The 22,850-nt window shown below is 39.3% G+C and overlaps 1 protein-coding gene across 1 annotated transcript; it reads left to right on the top strand.

The window, feature by feature from the left end:
* Positions 1-4,504: 4,504 nt before the first annotated feature.
* On the top strand, positions 4,505-19,792 carry LOC133560268 (mucin-17-like). Its single transcript, XM_061912605.1, has 13 exons — positions 4,505-4,647; positions 6,853-9,129; positions 9,210-9,325; positions 9,419-9,483; positions 9,793-9,844; positions 9,932-9,987; positions 12,824-12,945; positions 13,019-13,078; positions 15,254-15,425; positions 15,547-15,699; positions 15,788-15,885; positions 19,375-19,591; positions 19,652-19,792. Exons 1-12 carry the CDS (start codon positions 4,584-4,586, stop codon positions 19,473-19,475), a joined length of 3,336 nt encoding a protein of 1,111 aa, XP_061768589.1. The 5' UTR covers positions 4,505-4,583; the 3' UTR covers positions 19,476-19,591; positions 19,652-19,792.
* The last annotated feature ends 3,058 nt before the right edge of the window (positions 19,793-22,850 follow it).

Genomic DNA, 22,850 nt, shown 5'->3' with positions numbered 1-22,850 from the left:
ACATCTAGCAGGTGCACCTCCATGATCATCTGAGACCAGCCACCCGGACAGCTGCTGCATCAATTGGTGTGCATAACCAAATAATTTCTGCAGAAACTGTCTCAGGGAAGCTCATCTGTATACTCGTCGTCCTCATCGGGGTCTTGGCCTGACTGCAGTTTGTCGTTGTAACCGACTTGATTGGGCAAATGCTCACATTCGATCACATCTGGCACGTTGGAGAGGTGTTCTCTTCATGGATGAATCCCGGTTTTCACTGCTCAGGGCAGTTGTCAGACAGCGTGTGTGGCGTCGTTTGGGAGAGCAGTTTGCTGATGTCAACGTTGTGAAACGAGTGCACCGTGGTGGAGGTGGATTATGTTAAGGGCAGGTGTATGTTATGGACAACAAATGCAAGTGCATTTTATTGATGGAATTTTGAATACATAAAACTTTGTACATTAACATTTAGTCACATTTTCTTATTAGCCCACTGGTAAAAAAGTAGAGGAATGAAATGGAATAACATGTATTTTAATTTGGGTGCAATCCCACTGGTGCAAAACACACATAGAGGCAACTGAAAAGAATATATCCTAATAGTTTTAATTACATTTGACATGTAAATTCAAATGCAATGTAAATATAACTGAGTGACTCAATCGCTTTTTGAAAATTATGAATTTTCGGATGTGAATTGAAGTTTTTCAGGACCCCTACTTTTCACCAGAAACATGTTTTTACAAACCCCGTTTCCATATAAGTTGGGAAATTTTTAGATGTAAATATAAACGGAATACAATAATTTGCAAATCATTTTCAACCCATATTCAGTTGAATATGCTACAAAGACAACCTATCTGATGTTAAAACTGATAAACTTTTTTTTTTTTTTTTTTTTTTCAAATAATCATTAACTTTAAAATTTGATGCCAGCAACACGTGACAAAGAAGTTGGGAAAGGTGGCAGTAAATACTGATTAAGTTGAGGAATGCTCATCAAACACTTATTTGGAACATCCCACAGGTGTGCAGGATAATTGGGAACAGGTGGGTGCCATGATTTGGTATAAAAGCAGCTTCCATGAAATGCTAAGTAATTCACAAACGAGGATGGGGTGAGGGTCACCAATTTGTAAACAAATTGTAGAACAGTTCTAGAACAACATTTCTCAACAAGCTATTGCAAGGAATTTAGGGATTTTACCATCTACGGTCCGTAAAACCATCAAAGGGTTCAGAGAATCTGGAGAAATCCCTGCATGTAAGCGATGATATTAGGGACCTTTAAAACCTCAGGTGGTACTGCATCAAAAATAGACATCAGTGTGTAAAGGATATCACCACATATGCTCAGGAACTCTTCATAAAACCACTGTCAGTAACTACAGTTGGTTGCTACATCTGTAAGTGCAAGTTAAAACTTTGCTTTGCGAAGCCAAACCCATTTATCAACAACACCAAGGAACGCCGCTGGCTTCGCTGGGCCCGAGCTCATCTCAGATGGACTGATACAAAGTGGAAAGGTGTTCTGTGGTCTGATGAGTCCAAATTTCAAATTATATTTGGAAACTGTGGACGTGGTGTTTTCCGGAACAATGGGGAAAATAACCATCCCGATTTGTTATTGGCGCAAAGTTCAAAAGCCAGCATCTGTGATGGTATGGGGGTGCCTTAGTGCCCGAGGCATGGGTAACTTACACATCTGTAAAGGCACCATTAATGCTGAATGGTCCATAGAGGTTTTGGAGCAACATATGTTGTCATCCAAGCAACGTTATTATGGACGCCCCTGCTTATTTCAGCAAAACAATGCCAAGCCATGTGTTACAACAGCGTGGCTTCGTAGTAAAAGAATGCGGGTACTTTCCTTGCCCACCTGCAGTCCAGACATGCCTCCCATCAAAAATGTGTGGCGCATTATGAAGCGTAAAATACGACAACAAGACCCCAGAATGTTGAACAACTTATGCTGTACATCAAGCAAGAATGGTAAAGAGTTCCACTTTCAAAGAGTCAACAATTAGTTTCCTCAGTTCCCAAACGTTTATTGAGTGTTGTTAAAAGAAAATGTGATATAGCATAATGGTGAACATGCCCTTTCCCAACTACTTTGGCACGTATTGCAGCCATGATATTCTGAGTTAAATATTATTTGCAAAAAAAAAAAAATAAAGTTAATGAGTTTGAACATCAAGTATCTTGTCTTTGTCGTGCACTCAATTGAATATGGGTTGAAAAGGATTAGCAAATCATTGTATTCCGTTCATATTTACATCTAACACAATTTCCCAACTCATATGGAAACGGGGTTTGTATTATGTGCCATAAACTCATTATTTGTTAGATGCAACTACTGTTAATGACAGTGTTTCTTTTTTCAACTGTTTGTGGTGCGTCAATATTGAATTATGGGTTGGACTTGCTCAGACATGACAAGATGTCAATAAGGAAGAAGATGATAGATTAAAGTACAATTTAATGGCAGTGGAGATTTATGTTGATGACTAAGGCCTGACTTCACAAAAGCAGCAGTTTTACTGCTCTATGATAAGGCCTTTTTTGCAATGACGAGGCTCTTGTTTTCCATCTCTTCTAAAGGCTTTAAACTAAAACATTTTTTGGACATGTTGGATTGTGAAACCCAGTTTAAAATAAACTAAATAGTTTTGAAGCGGAATCAAGACATCCGTGCACCGATAAGGAGGAAGAAGAATACTGAACGACAGCATCTAACGTCATTCATCCTGAATTCATCATTGATTATCTTAAGATTTGATAAGGTGCCATCTATCTGCTATTATACATGTATCTGTGCAGTTCTATTCTTGTACTTTTAATTATATAAGTAAGATAATATGCACTTTCTAAGTCGTATTAACATTACTGTCATACATCCATGGTAATGGTAATGGTGCATTTGTGTTTGTTACACAGAGGAATTGAACATAATCTGTAATTACTGCAATAAGGAACTGCTTCTTCATACTCCTTTTCGCACATGTAGAATTTTCCAAGTGTACGCATGTAAAGTCCTTTGTTCAACCCAATAAACTGGTTTAGTAAATCTCCAATGTGCTGCTCAGGGGTCATTTTTTGCTCTCAGTTAATTTTCTATTGATTTTTCAATTCTACCCCCAAAAACCCAGCAAAAATGTGAAAAATAGAGCAGTGCAAAAAGAGAAAGTAATGTAAAAGCGCTGTAATGAGAAACAGTTCAATGTAGATACTAATTACACAAAGGTTTGTCTTTCAAAGTGCTGTCAAGTGGTTCTTTTTTAAATCAGATTAATCACATTTTTAAATGTGAATTAATAGAGATTAAAAATGACTATTACTCGCTTGATTTGAATTAACTGAAAAAAACACCCCAATATTTGGTCACAAATGTAATTTTATTGTCAGAATGTCATTTAGAAACATTTTTAAAAAATGTTTTAGGCTCATTCAATACACTACATTCATTTGTTCAAAACATGGTATCAGTTTTATCTAAAGTCCAGTCAGGGTGTATTTTGGAATTAAATTTGCCAGCGAGCACGCCAGCCGGAGACTCCTCACTCATACTTGCACTGACGTATGCATTGATCTGATCACTGACTGCATAACATCACACTTATTAGGTAACCATCCACAATTTAGGTAACAGAGCATGTATAGTCTAAGATAAATTTTGTGATTAGTCTGCCTGTATACATCATGAATGCAATATTTTCTTGTGATTAATCACATCCATCCATCCATCCATTTTTCTACCGCTCGTCCTTTTTGGGTTTGCTCAGCTGCATTCGGGCGGAAGGCGGGGTACACCCTGAACCTCATCGCAGGGCCAACACAGATACACAGATAACATTCACACTCACATTCGCACACTAGGGCCAATGTAGTGTTGCGAATCAACCTATGCCCAGGTGCATGTCTTTGGAAGTGGAAGGAAGCCGGAGTACCCGGGGGGAACCCACGCAGTCACAGGGAGAATATGCGGACTCCACACAGAAAGATCCTGATTCAGGACTTTCGTATTGTGAGGCACATACACTAACCCCTGTTTCACCGTGCTGGCCCTGATTAATCACATGAGTTTATTAACTTTTTAAAAGTATGACAGCTCTATTTATATGATTTTTAACCTTTTTGAAAATAAAAATAAGAAAATATTTGCAAACAATATCAAAGTGGCCCCTTTGATCCTCTGATTTGTTTAGTATGCATGGCCCTCACTGGAATTTTGGAAACATAAATCCATTGCACTTTTAATAGATAGATAGTACTTTATTGATGCCCTCAGGAAAATTAAAAATAATGTGATGTAAAAGTAATGTGAACACTGAATGATTTTTACCACCTGGCTTGTATGCTGTCCAGGTGGAAGAGGGCAGAGTGCAATATTGATGGGGATAGCGCCCTTTGCGTGTTCGTACATCCCATGCCTTATCGCCGTAAAGTCTGCTATCAGTGACGTTGTTTTTTCCACACCTTAAATCTGGGTGGAGGAATGAGCAAATGATTCAAAGTCTCTTATTGAAGTCTGTGTGGCTCACCTTAGTCGGACAAACATCTGGATTTGTGACATTCATCACTGGTGATTTGGACGTTTTTCGCTTATGGCGGCATCTTCATACATCCTCATCATAGCTGCTCTTGCTGTCAGCCTGTGTTCTGCAAATGGTAAGTTCACATTTTCTACTGAGCAATCTTCATCTGGAATATGTTTTTCTTATGTTCAAAAATTGTACACATTTCAGACAATCATGTTGGCACACCTAAAATATTAACACATTTTTAAATCCTCATACTGTGCTTACCATTCTTGATGTTCTATATAAATCATTACCGAAACTTCGAGAGACTTCTCTTAGTCATCATGACCAAATATATATTTTTTGTACATATGGTAAATGTACTCTTATCAGTTTTTCATCTTTGCTTGAGAGGTGTGCTAGCTCTTAAATTTGCTTAAATCATACCCAACCCTTATCCCAATGGTAGGGAACCTATGGCTCGCGAGCCAGATGTGGCTCTTTTGATGACTGCATCTGGCTCTCGGATAAATCTGAGCTTACATTGCTTAACACGATACTGTAAATAATGAATGATTCCACTTGTAATCATGGTGTTAAAAATAACGTTCAAAATATAAAACATTCTCATGCATTTTTAATCCATCCATCCGTTTTCTACCGCACCTGTTCAAGAAGTTGCGTTAATGGTAAGAAGTTATTTATTTATTATTGGTTATTTTGGGGCTTGTCCCCCTGGGGGTTCTTTAGACCACCAAGCACCGACATGAGAGCCTGTTTCAGGGTTAAAATATTGTTTTATTTTTCAATAAGTCTCTCAGTTGCTTTACAGCAATTGTATTTTTCTCTTTTGTTCTCGCTCGCACTCTGGCTCCAGCCCCAACCCCGTCTCTCCTCCTGGCTGCTGCTTATAACAGAGCGACAGGTGATTGGATAACAAGGCTCAGGTGGACCATCTACGCACCTGTCGCTGATTTCGAGGCTCGTCCTGGCCCACCCCAGTTCGCTGCAGGCCCGCAGGCCACGCCCCCTCAACAGTTAGCTTTCAGAATAACAATGTTATTACAAAGAATAAGAGACGGCGTGGCGCAGTGGAAAAGTGGCCGTGCGCAACCCAAGCGTCCCTGGTTCAATTCCCACCTAGTACCAACCTCGTCACGTCCGTTGTGTCCTGAGCAAGACACTTCACCCTTGCTCCTGATGGGTGGTGGTTGGCGCCTTGCATGGCAGCTCCCTCCATCAGTGTGTGAATGTGTGTGTGAATGGGTAAATGTGGAAGTAGTGTCAAAGCGCTTTGAGTACCTTGGAGGTAGAAAAGCGCTATACAAGTACAGCCCATTTATCATTTACCTATTTTACTCTAGAAATGTTGGTCTTGCTTAAAATGCACACGTTTAGTTGTGTTCAGTGTTAAGAAAAATATTATATGGCTCTTACGGAAATACATATTAGAATATTTGGCTTTTTGGCTCTCTCAGCCAAAAAGGTTCCCGACCCCTGCCTTATCCACTATCTATTAATTCTGAGGTAATTTCCTTTAAAACAGCTAAAAATGTAATTATTGGTCACTGTCGCCGTTTGCCAACTTTGCTATAAATATTTTGATATAAACTTATTTTGAATTAAAAAAAATGGAAATCTAATTATTTACAGACACTCAAGCATAAAACAAACACTACTTGTGTGTTGTCTACATATCACAAGGTTGGTTGGTTGGAGTTTATTTTGAACACATATACAGTATCAATATTTTAATTTATCTTCACAAGTCCGCTAAGGAGTAGGAAGAAGCAAGGCTTTTTTAAATCTTATCCCTTCTCTGTTTCATAGCAATTACTAATGCATATGTACTCGTCCTGTTCTCAATTTGAGAATGAGTTGCTCTTTAATACTGACCCTCCTTTTTATGGATCCCATAGCTCCTATGAAGTCGACCCCACAAGATACAGTATATACAGAATATTAAAATGTGCAAGAATATTCTGGCGTATTTAAAGACAAAGGTTTTTGAAACCTTTAAACTACAACAATGTACCCTATAATAGAACATGCCACATAGAGGAAGCTTTGCTTTATCAGCATGGAAAGTTCCATTATTTTGTCTTCCCACCACTCCTACATAGGGAGATTGTTGGTTCGAGGTTACTGTCAGGGGGACCAGTTGTGACTTTTTGTTAAGTTACTAACAACTACCTACATTAAATGTTAATCCATGCTAAATTATTATTTTGACTGATAAACCATGTAGAAGGCAGTAGGCACTAACAACGACTTGCTTCATAAATACCAATGTGATGTGACTTAATACTATCATTTCAGCCTCCAAAATTCACAGTTGTGAACTTACTTCTAGGACTTTATCTTGCTGAGACCGCTGGTGTTCTACAAAGCCTCGAACTAGCAGGTAGAGAAACACCCGAAGTTGGTAAGACGACAGGACTCCCTGAAACAAGTAGTGAGATCGACAAACAAACTACTGAGAAGCCAGAGTACACGTCATCACCGCCAATTACTGAGGAAAACACCTCTGATCCTGCTGAGACCACAAATCTCCCAGAAACCACCAATCCAGTGAATATAGTAACACCTGAAGTTAGTGAGACTACTAAAGAAACCACAAGTCCAGAAATTACATTAACACCTGAGGTTGGTGAGACTACTAAACTACCTGAAACTACTGCTGAGATCAACATAGAAACCACAGAGAACCCAGAGATCACGTCACTACCGCAAACTACTGAGGCAAACACTTCTGATCCTGCTGAGACCACCAATGTCCCAGAAACCACCAATCCAGAAAGTACATTGACACCAGAGGTTGGTGAAACTACTGGAATACCTGAAACTACTGCTGAGATCAACACAGGAACTCCAGAGAACCCAGAGACCACGTCAGTACCCCAAACTACTGAGGCAAACACTTCTGATCTTGCTGAGACCACTAATGTGCCCGAAACCACCAATCCAGAAAGTACATTGACACCAGAGGTTGGTGAAACTACTGGACTACCTGAAACTACTGATGAGATTAACACAGGAACCCCAGAGAACCCAGAGACCACGTCACTACCCCAAACCCCTGAGGCAAACACTTCTGATCCTGCTGAGACAACCAATGTCCCAGAAACCACCAATCCAGAAAGTACATTGACACCTGAGGTTGGTGAAACTACTGCTGAGATCAACACAGGAACCCCAGAAAATCCAGAGACCACGTCACTACCGCAAACTACTGAGGCAAACACTTCTGATCCTGCTGAGACCACCAATGTCCCAGAAACCACCAATCCAGAAAGTACATTGACACCTGAGGTTGATGAAACTACTAGACTACCTGAAACTACTGCTGAGATCAACACAGGAACTCCAGAGAACCCAGAGACCACATCACTACCCCAAACTACTGAGGCAAACACTTTTGACCCTGCTGAGACCACCAATGTCCCAGAAACCACCAATCCAGAAAGTACATTGACACCTGAAGTTGGTGAAACTACCAGACTACCTGAAACTACGGCTGAGATCAACACAGGAACTCCTGAGAACCCAGAGACCACGTCACTACCCCAAACTACTGAGGCAAACACTTCTGATCCTGCTGAGACCACCAATGTCCCAGAAACCACCAATCCAGAAAGTACATTGACACCTGGGGTTGGTGAAACCACTAGACTACCTGAAACTACTGCTGAGATCAACACAGGAACTCCAGAGAACCCAGAGACCACACTACCCCAAACTACTGAGGCAAACACTTCTGATCCTGCTGAGACCACCAATGTCCCAGAAACCACCAATCCAGAAAGTACATTGACACCTGAGGTTGATGAAACTACTAGACTACCTGAAACTACTGCTGAGATCAACACAGGAACTCCAGAGAACCCAGAGACCACATCACTACCCCAAACTACTGAGGCAAACACTTCTGATCCTGCTCAGACCACAAATGTCCCAGAAACCACCAATCCAGAAGGTATATTGACACCTGAAGTTGGTGAAACTACCAGACTACCTGAAACTACTGCTGAGATTAACACAGGAACCCCAGAAAACCCAGAGACCACGTCACTACCGCAAACTACTGAGGCAAACACTTCTGATCCTGCTGAGGCCACCAATGTCCCAGAAACCACCAATCCAGAAAGTACATTGACACCGGAGGTTGGTGAAACTACTAGACTACCTGAAACTACTGCTGAGATCAACACAGGTACTCCAGAGAACCCAGAGACCACATCACTACCCCAAACTACTGAGGCAAACACTTCTGATCCTGCTCAGACCACAAATGTCCCAGAAACCACCAATCCAGAAGGTACATTGACACCTGAAGTTGGTGAAACTACCAGACTACCTGAAACTACTGCTGAGATTAACACAGGAACCCCAGAAAACCCAGAGACCACGTCACTACCGCAAACTACTGAGGCAAACACTTCTGATCCTGCTGAGACCACCAATGTCCCAGAAACCACCAATCCCACAGAGCCACAAACCCCAGGGGAGCCAACAACAACTATTGAACCCTTTCATTGCCAGAACGGTGGAATTTTCACAGGCAGTGGCTGCAAGTGTCCGAGTGGGTTTGATGGAAAGTCTTGTGAGACAGTTAAAACCATCACGGCAGGTACTTTTCAATCAGTAAACACCAGAAAACAGTGTATAGTCTTGACATCACCTTGCCAATCTGTAGCCCTCTCTTCGCAGATCTCCTCGACAGAGCGGTTGAGGTCATCGTAGTGCTCAATGATGACTACAACGCCAACTATGAAGATGTGACTTCCGATGATTACAAAGCATTTGTCGGGAACTTTTCAGACAAGGTCTAAGTTGTTTGTTTTGATCTATCTGGCAGTAGCACTCTGTCGTTTATCTAACCCAACTTGTCCTGCTCCTCAATGTCCTTTAAATTTCAGATGGGAGACTTTTACAAAAAAAAAAACCTACCAAACTTTAAAAAAGTTCTGGTAACGAAAGTGAGGTGAGTATGACCCAGGAGTGGGTGATACTGCAACATTTGGATCTGAAACTGATACTTTTTACTGGAAAATTTATTGTTAAATTATTTTGTTAATTTTACTTAAATTTGATTCATCATAATTACAATATAATATTACACTTATTCTCTTTTATTACCCATTGTAAATCAATAGAACCATCAACAGTATAATGATATGAACAACACCATATAAACTAAGTCTAGGTCAAAGTCTAAACCACGGATATTTGTGAAAATGAACACAGACGAGAACTGAAAAATATATAACTCTTTTTTTGTTGTTTTGCTCAGCCAAGCATCCACCAAGCATTTTTCGAGACGATCAGCCTCTGATGTGACAAAGGTGAAGCACTCCCTCTCTGGCTTTCAAGTTAGATATTAAGTTGGACTTCGCAGATAAGGAATGCTATTATCTTTATCTTTATTGCAGGTGAGATTAGCAGCTGACGGACTGGCTAGTCACAGAGTTACACCAACAACAGCAGGGTAACTGGAAACACACACACACACACACACACACTGTTTCCTTGCTGGCAGTCAGTGCATTGCATTATTGTGCTTTCATTGACGTCACAATTCAGGGTAGGACTCGCATGTTACACAATCTCAGAAGAAAGAGTAAGAAAAGTAAATGGTGCCATGTGTCACGTCTATGGGATCATGTTTTGTTTTGGTCATGTTCGGTTTTGTTTTTTGGACAATCAGTTCCTGTTCTTGCACTTCCTTTTTTGCTTTGTTACCATGTTAACCAATTAGTTTCACCTGTCATGTCACGCACCTGTTCAATCACCTGCATTATTTAAACCTGTAGTTTCCAGGTGGTCAGCCTGGCGACTTTACCTATACTTCCTTCATGCCATGCCTGTTTAATTACACACCCTGGCTTCCACCTGTTCGACTTGCTACCATCAGGCAGGCGCTACAGGTGCATCACAACCAGAACAAACAGGCTCAGAGACAGCTTCTTTCCCAAAGCTGTGACCATGTTGAACTGTAACATATAATAATAATAATTCACCCCTATACAATATCATGCCCTAATACCCTACTGTGCAATACTACCCTTCGAGTGCAATACGTCCGACACTGATTGTTATTTATTACTTCGGTACTCTTGTCTTGTTCTGTATATTGTACAGTATTTTGTATTTCTATAGTGTTTTGTATATTGAACAGGATTGCTTATTATTTTTATTGGATAGTAGTCTGTTTATTTCAATTGTTAGTTATTTTCCTTTATTACTACCTCTTGTGTTATTTATGTCACCCCATATTTGTTCCCACTACCGCACCTTAAGTTGGAGTCTTTAATCTCGTTATATGCAAATATAAGGACAATAAAGTCCATTCTATTCTATTCTATTCTAATCATTCTCTCCATGCCACGTAAGTTTTTTTTTTTTATGTCACAGTTATTGAGTTTTGTTTTTTTGTCCATAGTCATGCCTTTGTGCTAGTTTTTGTTTTCATTAGACAAGTTTGTTCTCTGTCATTGTGCGCGCCTTTTGTTTGCCATTTTTAGTTAGAGTGTTAAAAATAAGTATGTACTTACAAGTCTTACACTCACGTCTTGCTCGTGCCAACTTTCATTTGCCTCGGAAAAACAATCCAAACCCCAAAATCCACGGTTTGACACCATGATTAAAACGTCGGAAATGATGGACAAGTCGGTGTCTTATAATTCCAAAGTCTGTGCAGCTACACATGACCCAAATAAAGAAGGATTGTAATGTGGGAAAACAGACTCGAATTGGAGGAAAAGATCTGTATAAGATTTTATCATCTCTTTATACGAGCAACATTGGACTGTCACACTCGTAAAGCACCCGCAAATATTTTCTGTGATGACCAATAAAAGGATGTCATTCACTTATATTATTTCATACCTATTTATTCATTCTGGGTTACATTGTGAACTACCTGGTCTCAAAGCATTTTTTGAACACAAACGAGAGTATTGCAATATATTTATTTATTTATTTTTACAAAAAAAAGCCAACCAAATCTATATAAAGTGGCCAGAACATTAATTTAAATAATCTGACATTTTTTCACCTAAAAAGATTGTGAATGATCAGATTCTCCTTTACTTTGGAGTGTAAAGTAGAAATTAGTTGATACACATAGGATTATCATCAGTGAATAATGTAAAACATCATTATTCATCATTATTAATATTATGATTAGGTACATTTATTATTAGTGCATCTTTTGGGAGTTAAATATCCCCTGTTTTTAAAAAACAAGTGACACTTCTGTTTCTAACTTTAATCAGGGGTCTTTGAATGACAATTAGATGCTAAAGTGAGTAACATATATCAGACCACAACAATGAGCGAGATACTAGAAACCATTGCAACTTGAATTACAATGACCAATTAGACTATCTCAAGCTAAACATAGAAAATGCAAATATAATAGAGAAAGATGACTACATCTGCAACTATAAAACAAAATTTGTTTAGTACACGCCTGTTCAGTTATGCTTATTTTGCCACCGTGACTCAATGACAGTTATTCTACCAGTCTGATACATATTTATATTTCCGTGGTAATAATATACTTGTTATCAAAGGATTTGACAATGTCGTTTTCATCTACAGTTCATAAAAAATAAATAAAAAGGCTTTGATGTAGTTAAGCTACTTTTGTCATTTATTGTAGTTTAGCTTATCTATGTTTCTCTGGTGGGTGGTTTCAGTGTAGTGAAGCTTCATTAAATATAGAATAACTTGTACCCTTAGCATTCTATATTTTACAAGTAGCTTGCCCTAATCTGCCATTGTGTTGTGGTCTTATGAACTTCTTCATTATCGCTAAGCAGTGTGAAATGACAACAGTGACATAACTACTGTCTAGTTACACAGCATTACAACCGAATAAGATATAAAATACCACATGAATATGCAACAAACAAAATAAAAGTATGCAAAAATGTAGAAAAATATTGTAAGTTTAAAAATCCTTTATCATGGCCTATTTTCATCATGTGTATAGTGAAAGCGACAAGTAAAAGTGCAAGCAGTTATAATATTAAATTAATATAATTATTCATATTAACTTATAATAAAAATTCAAATAAAAAAATTAAACATGCTTACTTTTGATAGTTACGGTTTCGACCATTCATGTTGACGTGAGTCAGCCAGTCCGAGGGTCATCAACTTAAATGGGTTGCACTGTACATATTGCATTGATTTTTCATTCTATTCACAAACAAAGCTCACATTGTAATGTTTTCAAAAGTGATGAAACATTTAGACTGAATAGCAACGTGGTCACTCATTGCTCATTGTGTTTTATGCTTATCTTTGTGTTTCAGCATCAGTGTACTTCATGATGTAGTGGTGCTGGTCCCAAACAACGGCAGCAATGATGACACATACAACAAAAGCGTGGCAGACGTTACTCAGATTGCTCAGGGGCTGGTTAGCTGCACGCCAAGTAGGACATCATAGTACATGATCCTTCCATTCGCCAGTGGACTAAGCATTAATTCTGACCTGTGACTTTGTAGGTTGTCCTTTCAACATCACAGAGACGCCCAAAGTGGATAAAACACCATTGAATTTGGACAGTAAGTATACAGTATGTAGCCTGGCTCTTAGAATAGTGTATATTTTACTTTTGATTCGATACAAAGTAAATAAAGGATAAATCTGCCGGAAAAATTGTTTTACTTGGACATTTGTCAAGATCATTCAAGATCGATTTGACCTTTTTTTGTTGATTTAATAATATATAAACACAACAATAGAATACAATAATACAAGTATTGGCTTTTATTACGCACAATTGTTTGACCAAATTTAAGTCAAAAGTGCTTAAATAATACAACTACTTCCTTTTATTACATACAATGGTTTGAGCTAAATAAATCAAAAGTGCAAAATAAGTCAAGCAAGGCAAATTCCACTATTAGCTGTCATGGAAATTTGGGGGCTTTTTGCCCCCAAAGCACTACAAGAACGTATTCTATGAGCTTGTAAATAATATATACATACAGCAATATAAACAATGTAACAGAACACTACAGGTATTATTGACAATAAACACAAAAAGGGTTATTCTTATCTTATCATGCTAGCATCGATCCAATAGGGATACTACTCTTGGAACTTGATCTTCTCAGGTTTGCATGTACTAAAACACTCACACGCAAAGCTGATCTACTAAACGTGCACACAGAGGATTGTGTCTCTTTTGTGAGCATAATAAGGAGCACAATTCATTTAGCGTGTATGTCTTCATTAAAATGCAGAATATATGCTGATCATCAGAACGGCCACAATAATAGGAGGAAAAGATGCAACCATAGCTATTTAGCACAGCCAGTGTGATCGATCAAGACTAAAGCACAACTGTGAGTGCTATTTTGCATCTTCATTTAGCACGTCTGAAAACTTTGTGCAAACTGACACAGTTACACAAACAGCTGTGAAAAAAAGAGGCGATCGCGCTGCAGCTCCAGTTTATGTATGCTTGTCAACATACTGTATATGAACTGTCAAAAATAATAATATTAGACATATTGTCTACTCAGCAATAACATTTCATAAATTTATTGCGCTTGGATGACTTAAGAGGCTGATTAAAAACAAATCTAATTGATGTGTTTTGATGACTGCTTGTGTTTGTTGTTTTTAAAGATGTTTTCAAACAGAAGATTTATTATTAATCTCTTGTCTGTGAAAAAACTTTTTGCAATATGCATTTCTTGCATATTCTTTACATTCGCAGTCAGTGCCGCATTAGAGCACCTTCAGTGCACGAAAAAAAAGGTGGTTTCAATGTAGATTCACCGCATGACTGCTTCTAAAGTTCCCATAAAATGTGGTACATGTCCGCTGCTTGTTTAAAAACATAGCAAAATGTAACAAGTAGCAGGACGATAACATGGATGTGCAGTAAATGATCGAGTGGTGGTGAAAGCTGCCAATCGTACACCCAAAATACTCATTTTGATAAGGTGGTCCGCACCTCTTTTCAATTAAAGTTAAAGTCCCAATAATTGTCTCACACACACACACACTAGGTGTGGTGAAATTTGTCCTCTGAATTTGACCCATTCCCTTGATAACACCCTGGGAAGTGAGGGGAGCAGTGGGAAGCAGCGGTGCCGCGCCCGGGAATCATTTATGGTGATTTAACCCCCAATTCCAACCCTTGATGCTGAGTGACAAGCGGGAGGCAATGGGTCCCATTTTTTTAATGTCTTTTTTCCTGCAATCAGTCGTTGATTAAATCCTTGTACACATTTTGTTCAAGCAGAGCCTCTTGATGGTAAGACCGGGGTTGGAACTCACAACCTACCGATCTCAGGGTAACTCTAACCACTAGGCCACTGAGTGCACACAAAGTCTTAGTAGCTCACACGCAACACAACCACAAATAGTAGATGCAACTTTATAGTTTGCACACGCTGTTTTGTGCGTGGTATTTGGATCTTAGTAAAACAGGCCTTTGGTATCTTTTTTGGATCGATCCGTAATAGGCAGCATACACTAGAGGTGGGCAATACTACAAATGTTGGTATTTTACCAATAAAAGGTTAATACATGTCCAGTATTACCAATGCCAATAGTGATATCTTCTTCTGTCATTTTACATTTTTCATGATCAATTACAATATTAACCTGTTATCAATCATACTGATACTTGGATTGATTATTTCCCCCTATAAGCAGCTTGTGCAATTGTTGTGTTGACCTCTCAAAGGTCTGAATTGTCTTTGCTTGCTTTCCTCCTGCAGCGTATTGCAGCTCTATCATCGAAGATCCAGACTTAGCTGAGCTCTACTTAGCTATGAAGATCAACAACAAAATTGTGTGTCTCACCCAATGCGACGTCCACCGTCCGGATCGTAAAACATGCTTTAACAGAGGAACGTGCAAAGTTTTCAGGAATGTTGGAGCTATTTGCAAGTAAGTAGAGTCAACCGAATGTGGCTTTCATCAAATAGTCTAGTCTGTAAGACGGCCACTTGAGTGGCGAATGTAACCGTACAGTTTGTTGTTTCATTCACTGGATACGGATGGTTTTCAGGTGTCCTGATTTGACGTCCTATTGGTACTTGAACACCGACTGCCGTATGCCAATCCAAACAACAGCCTTCTACGCCGGTTTGACTGTCACTCTGGCGTGTCTCCTGGCGACTGTGGTGGGCTTGACTGTGTATTTGTCCATCAACAAGCAAAGGTAAAGGAAGTACATCTCACGGTCTTACGATCAAAAGGCTCTGCTTGAACAAAATGTGAACAAGGATTTAATCAACGACTGATTGCAGGAAAAAAGACATTAAAAAGAAGCAGGTAAACAAGTGGTTCAACGAGGATTTGGAGTGGTCTCGATCTGACAAACTCTCAACGGGCACCTACAATGCTGGTAAGCGTGCGCTTTCATGCCATATCTGCATTCTTATTAAGGGTGTCCCGATCATTTATTGGTATCAGACATTGGTCTGATATCAGAACAAAGACACAATTAATGAACACATTCATTTATAACCATTCAAATATTACATTTATAATATAAACAAAACTTTTATCAAAATTACACCTGAAATCAAGGTAATATAACTATAAACTTAACCAATGTGAACATGGTCGATTTAAGCATTAAATAAAATAGCAACAACAATTGTAGGAACCCACATTGAATATTAACTAAGTCTTAGTGATATTGTTATTATAAGCGCTAACGAAGACAAACTATTTATAACGGCGCCGTGATCATTGGCGTGTGTGCCTATGTTTACATCATCGAGTGGTAAGCTTCTTCCTTGCTTCCTTTGCTCGTGGAAGTTTATTGTAGATAATAAATAATGCATATCACCTGGATAGTAGTCGGACAAGGATATAATCCGACAGGTAGGTAAACTTTGACAGCGAATTTGAATGACGAGAACGATACGAAAAGACGCTTGGTTTCACCCTCCCTTTTCTTCCTGAGGCTTATGAGTCTTGAGCAATCTAAAACAGGAATACAACAAGATTTATCAGTCGGCATCCTAATGACAGCAGCCATTGCACAGTAAGGGATGTTTTATTATGCATGCTGCGTCTCATGAATTCTGCAGTGAGTAAAAATTAGTGATGCAATGAAAAAAAAACGTTGTGATGCGTTTTTTAAATTAGTGCACCTCGTATGCTTAAAATTATCAAAATACGTACATATTAAATGTTATTATTAATGTGTCCCTTACTACATTACATATAAACTAACAGCATGTAAACCTTAATGTAGGCGTTTGGATGTTTTTTTTCCCGCTTTTATAGGCAGAAAAGAGCGACTCCCATAGGCTCAATTGCAAGTGGACTTTTGATCGCATTTATTTAATATTTATAATGCATAACACAGAAAAACACCAAGTCATCACCAACCTGGAGAATATCAATAAGTATACACACCAGAATATCATCAGCTGCGCATCACTCCTAGATCTTATGCCAAAGCAGTTGGCAACAGAAGAGAACCATATGAAATGGATGCTTCTTCAACAGACCAGTAAGTGGTCAACTTTCTGCAATCAAATAATGTTGATGTTGGTATCAACACCAAAGGTGCATGCTTCCCACTAAATGAAAAAAAACAACACCACCATCATTCACAACGTCATCATTGCGAAGCTTGCCAACAGGAAATTCAAAACTGTACGGCTGAAACAGGAAAAAAACCTAAAGGGTGCATGTGTACATGAACGAGCATCTCACTACAATGTTACTACATTTCACATATACTTAGTGTTTTTACAGACAACGTTGATGGAGGTTTTTGGAGGTTTTCTTAGAGGGCTTTATAGACCAAATAGAGAAACTCCGATTGGCTCCATTGTTAGACATTTGCTAACATTTATTTAGAAGTTAGAATGCATGAAAAAAGAAAAACATAAATGTGCTTGTCTCCCATAAGGATTGTGAAAAATAGGCAAAATTCCCCAAAAAGTGAAGTTCCCCTTTAAGCACATGTGCATGCAGGCATTGTCTAGGGAAGGGAGTCTTTGACTTGATGCAATATTTTCAGTCTTTCAATTCATTTTTGTCATCTATCCTTCTGGGATCTCCGAGGTAGAACAACAGAAAGACCACTAGTTTCTTTAAAGCAGAACGAGATAATGAGAATTATGATGATAGATATACATTTTCAGGATGTAAGACCGAATTACGATCGTAATTCTAAGCAAGGGTATCGTGACCTTTTTTTCAACTGCAACACAACTTCTCCTTAGCAACAAGCCACACAGAAACTTTGATGGTGACGTTATCAGGTTACCTGAACATATGACTATGTTAAGGTAACATGTGGAGTTCCCTAGGGTTCGGTTCTTGGCCCTGCACTCTTTAGCCTCTACATGCTGCCGCTAGGTGACATCATACGCAAATACGGTGTTAGCTTTCACTGTTATGCTGACGACACCCAACTCTACATGCCCTTAAAGCTGACCAAAACGCCGGATTGTAGTCAGCTGAGGGCGTGTCTAAATGAAATTAAACAATGGATGTCCGCTAACTTTTTGCAAGTCAACGCCACGAAAACGGAAATGCTGATTATTGGTCCTGCTAGACACCGACACCTATTTAATAATACCACCTTAACATTTGACAACCAATTACATAAGGCGACTCGGTAAAGAATCTGAGTATTATCTTTGACCCAACTCTCGTTTGAGTCACACATCAAGAGTGTTACTACAATGGCCTTCTTTCATCTCCGTAATATCGCTAAAATGTGTTCCATTTTGTCCACCAGTGACGCTGAAATCCTTATTCATGGGTTCGTTACATCTCGTTTCGATTACTGTAACGTATTATTTTCGAGTCTCCCCATGTCTAGCATTAAAAGATTACATTTGGTACAAAATGCGGCTGCTAGACTTTTAACAGGAAGAAGAAAGTTTGATCATATTACGCCTATACTGGCTCACCTGCACTTGCTTCCTGTGCATTTAAGATGTTTTACTACTTACATATAAAATACTACACGGTCTAGCTCCATCCTATCTTGCCGATTGTATTGTACCATATGTGGCGGCAAAAAATCTGCGTCCAAAGAACTCCGGCTTATTAGTGATTCCCAGAGCCCATAAAAAGTCTGTGGGCTATAGAGCATTTTCTTTTCGGGCTCCAGTACTCTGGAATGCCCTCCTGGTAACAATTAGAGATGCTACCTCAGTAGAAGCATTTAAGTCCCATTTTAAAACTCATTTGTATACTCTAACCTTTAAATACATCCCCTTTTTAGACCAGTTTATCTGCCCTTTCTTTTCGTTTTTGCTCGGCCCCCCGCTCCCTTGTGGAAGGGGAGGCACAGGTCCAATGGCCATTGATGAAGGGCTTGCTGTCAAGAGTCAGGACCCGGGGTGGACCGCTCGCTTGTGCATCGGTTGGAGACATCTCTGCGCTACTGACCCGTCTCCACTTGGGATGGTCTCCTGCTGGTCCCACTATGGACTTGACTCTCACTATTATGCTAGATCCACTATGGACTGGACTTTTACAATATTATGCTAGACCCACTCGACGTCCATTGCATCCGGTCTCCCCTAGAGGGGGGAGGTCACCTAGATCTGCGGTCCTCTCCAAGGTTTTTCATAGTCATTCTCATTGACATCCCATTTGGTTGTGAGTTTTCCCTTGCCCTTATGTGGGATCTGAACCGAGGATGTCGTTATGGCTTGTGCAGCCCTTTGAGACACTTGTGATTTAGGGCTATATAAATAAGCATTGATTGATTGATTGATGATATCACCCAACCACAGCTGATTACAAAAGATGAGACATTTTTGTCACAGAATAAGCGAGTGGCTCCATGACTAGGTTTTGGTATTTGCAAGTGTTTTCCACATAGACATCTTCTTGTTTGTGCTTCTTTCAGGACACATCAACCCATCGTTCCAGTACGAGGCCCCAACAGAAACCATCCCATGCACCCAACTCGACAGCACGCTGACTACAGAGAGTCCGTCCCAGCTATAAGCATGAACAGGCTGGACGAGGCGTCCCAACTACCAGACACCGAATTGTACCACAACAGATACCCCCACTCTGTTGGACATGACCATACCAATGAATACCATCCCTCCAGTCAACCGGTCAGTGGGACAAAATAAATGAGTGTTTAATTAGATAATTTTTCTTCTTCTTCTTCACAGATGAGAATCCACAGACCTCAGATCAGGACATCCTGGGACGCCTGATGATGAATGCATTATTCTACAAACAACCACCTTACTAAATATTATTTGTCAGCCAGTGATGATCAATACCTAAAAGTCTTGCTCCTCAAAAACAACTCGCTTCTTCTTCATCATTGTTAACTAACATAATTTATTTCATAATAATAAGTGCAGTATTTGAAATTGTGTTTATTTTTATATCTCTCATGTTCGTGAGGTAGCGACTTGTCCAGGGTGTACGCCGCCTTCCACCCGATTGTAGCTGAGATAGGCTCCAGCACCCCCCTCAACCCCAAAAGGGATACGCGGTAGTAAATGGATGGATGGATGTTTTAATGTCCCATTATCCCATTTTAAATGCTTTTTCTATATACGTGTGGCTGATACGTCAATTTCTGGTAGCGATCTGATTGCAAATAAATACAGTCAGCATTGCCGATATCAATACTTATACTATTTTTTATTCAAAATGTTTTATGAAAATTCAATGATTTGTCTTTAGTTTGTTGATCATGGTCATTATTCAAAGACTTTTGGTAAATTAAGGAAACATATTTTTTTAATCAGTGAACATATTCATGAACATTTTGACAATATATACAAAGTCACTAGTGCAAAAAACCCGCAAGGAGCAATAAAATATTCCAGTAACCCCGTTTTTGTTGACGCCCCTTAAAACGTCTAATTGATGTTGTCGAAATAACCCAGATGGAAGCCGAAACAAGCTTGTACATTTACTTGTCACTTTTTACGGGGAAATAAGCGGAATGTGGATAATAAAAAGTTAAAACTAACAGTAAATTGTTGACAAGCCTTTCCATCATTTCTGCATATTTTTGTTGTAATTTTTGTTTTTTTCAGAAGGTAATTAATTGAAGCACAGGGCTATTCATCTGACGGCCCAGAAATTATACCATACCAGCCCTTGAGGTTAGTTCAAGACTTTAGAGACAAACAGTTTTGCAGCAAATTCCGAGAAACACTAGAGTGCTCCTGTTGCATAGAATAATTTGGGCCACGTTAAACACATTGGCATATCCTTGTATTGAAATTTTAACCTTGCTAGCAAACTTAGAACACTAATTTCCCAATTTATAAGTTAACATTCACTGGGGCGTTCCTCAAGGAACCTCTTTAAGTCCTCTCCTTTTTGGCAGCTAAATTTTTTTTTACCTGATGTGATTTATGTAACTAAACAAATGTAAATGTGAGTCTGTAACAAGTTTTTAGAACTGAAGTTGCAGGTCAGCAGTTGAGTAGCTCGAATGATGAAAAAGAGAGGACCTAAAATGGAACCTTGAGGAACATAACAGTTCCATACATAACTGAAGAAGTTGAACAAATGACTACTGACTACATTTGAAGTAAACAAGCTACAGCAACACTTTAGTTACATCAATCATCCATTTCATTCATTTTCTACTGCTTGTCGAGTTGTTCCTCTCAGGGTTGCAGGGGGGCTGGAGCCTATCCTAGCTGCATTCGGGCGAAAGGTGGGACATACCCTGGACAAGTCACCACCTTATCACAGGGCCAACACAGATATTAGGAAAAAAATACCAAAAAACAGAAGACTTAAAGGGGTGTTATGTAAATCACAAGTTTGGACCCCAGTGTTTAATAATTCGAGTGAGGTTAAAATGTCAATACAAGGATCTGCCAATGTGTTTACAATGGTCCAGTGCAGTGGAAATACAACCTGAACAGGAAGTGTTCAGTAAAAATAAGAGGCCAAGAAAGGAAGTGAACAAAAACACAGGAAAAACTAAACAGAAGAATGGCCTGGCCTAACAGATGGTAACAGTTACATATCTAAATCTGTGGCCCATTTTCTGAAGATGCCAGCGATTGAACCATTGAGGTGCACCATCAAGCATGGAGTGATAGTTTAATAACTTATAAATGCATGCTTACCTTAGCTAAAACTAATTATTACTCAAATCTCATCCGCATTAATAAAAACGATCCAACATTTTTGTTTAGTACAGTAGCATCGCTAACCCAACAAGGGACTCCTTCCAGTAGCTCCACCCATTCGGCAGATGACTTTATGAAGTTCTTTAATAAGAAAATTGAACTTATTAGAAAGGAGATTAAAGACAATGCGTCCCAGCTACAACGGGGTTATAGTAACACAGATACGATTGTATATACGGCGGATACTGCAAATATCCAAAATAGTTTCTCTCGTTTTGATGAAATAACATTAGAAGGATTGTTACAACGTGTAAATGGAATAAAACAAACAACATGTTTACTTGACCCACTTCCTGGGAAACTTATCAAGGAGCTTTTTGTATTATTAGGTCCATCAGTGCTAAATATTATAAACTTATCACTTTCCTCGGGCACTGTTCCCGTTGCATTCAAAAAAGCGGTTATTCATCCTCTCCTTAAAAGACCTAACCTCGATCCTGACCTCATGGTAAACTACCGACCGGTGTCTCACCTTCCCTTTATTTTGAAAATCCTCGAAAAAATTGTTGCAGAGCAGCTAAATGAGCACTTAGCGTTTAACAATCTATGTGAAACCTTTCAATCCGGTTTCAGGGCAAATCACTCGACTGAGACAGCCCTCGCAAAATTGACTAATGATCTATTGCTAACGATGGACTCTGATGCGTCATTTTTGTTGCTGCTCCTCGATCTTAGCGCTGCTTTCGATACCGTCGATCATAATATTTTATTAGAGCGTATCAAAATACGAATTGGTATGTCAGACTCAGCCCTGTCATGGTTTAACTCTTATCTTACTGATAGGATGCAGTGCGTCTCCTATAACAGTGTGACCTCGGACTATGTTAAGGTAACGTGTGGAGTTCCCCAGGGTTCGGTCCTTGGCCCTGTACTCTTCAGCATCTACATGCTGCCACTGGGTGACGTCATACGCAAATACGGTATTAGCTTTCACTGTTATGCTGATGACACCCAACTCTACATGCCCCTAAAGCTGACCAACACGCCGGACTGTAGTCAGTTGGAAGCGTGTCTTAATGAAATTAAACAATGGATGTCCGCTAACTTTTTGCAACTTAATGCCAAAAAAACGGAAATGCTGATTATCGGTCCTGCTAGACACCGACCTCTATTTAATAATACAACTTTAACATTAGACAACCAAATAATAAAACAAGGTGACTCTGTAAAAAATCTGGGTATTATCTTCGACCCAACT

The sequence above is a fragment of the Nerophis ophidion genome, linkage group LG10 (genome assembly GCF_033978795.1).
Source record: "Nerophis ophidion isolate RoL-2023_Sa linkage group LG10, RoL_Noph_v1.0, whole genome shotgun sequence".
NCBI lineage: Eukaryota > Metazoa > Chordata > Actinopteri > Syngnathiformes > Syngnathidae > Nerophis > Nerophis ophidion.
The sequence above is the reverse complement of the archived record's forward strand: the minus strand, read 5'-3'. Positions and strand labels throughout refer to the sequence as shown.

Bases quoted from the DNA above. Each gene is read 5' to 3' on its own strand.
- LOC133560268 (XM_061912605.1), top strand. From the start codon at position 4,584: ATGGCGGCATCTTCATACATCCTCATCATAGCTGCTCTTGCTGTCAGC. The intron at 9,130-9,209 runs GTACTTTTCAAT...CTCTCTTCGCAG, and splicing joins AGTTAAAACCATCACGGCAG to ATCTCCTCGACAGAGCGGTT. The intron at 13,079-15,253 runs GTAAGTATACAG...TTCCTCCTGCAG, and splicing joins AACACCATTGAATTTGGACA to CGTATTGCAGCTCTATCATC.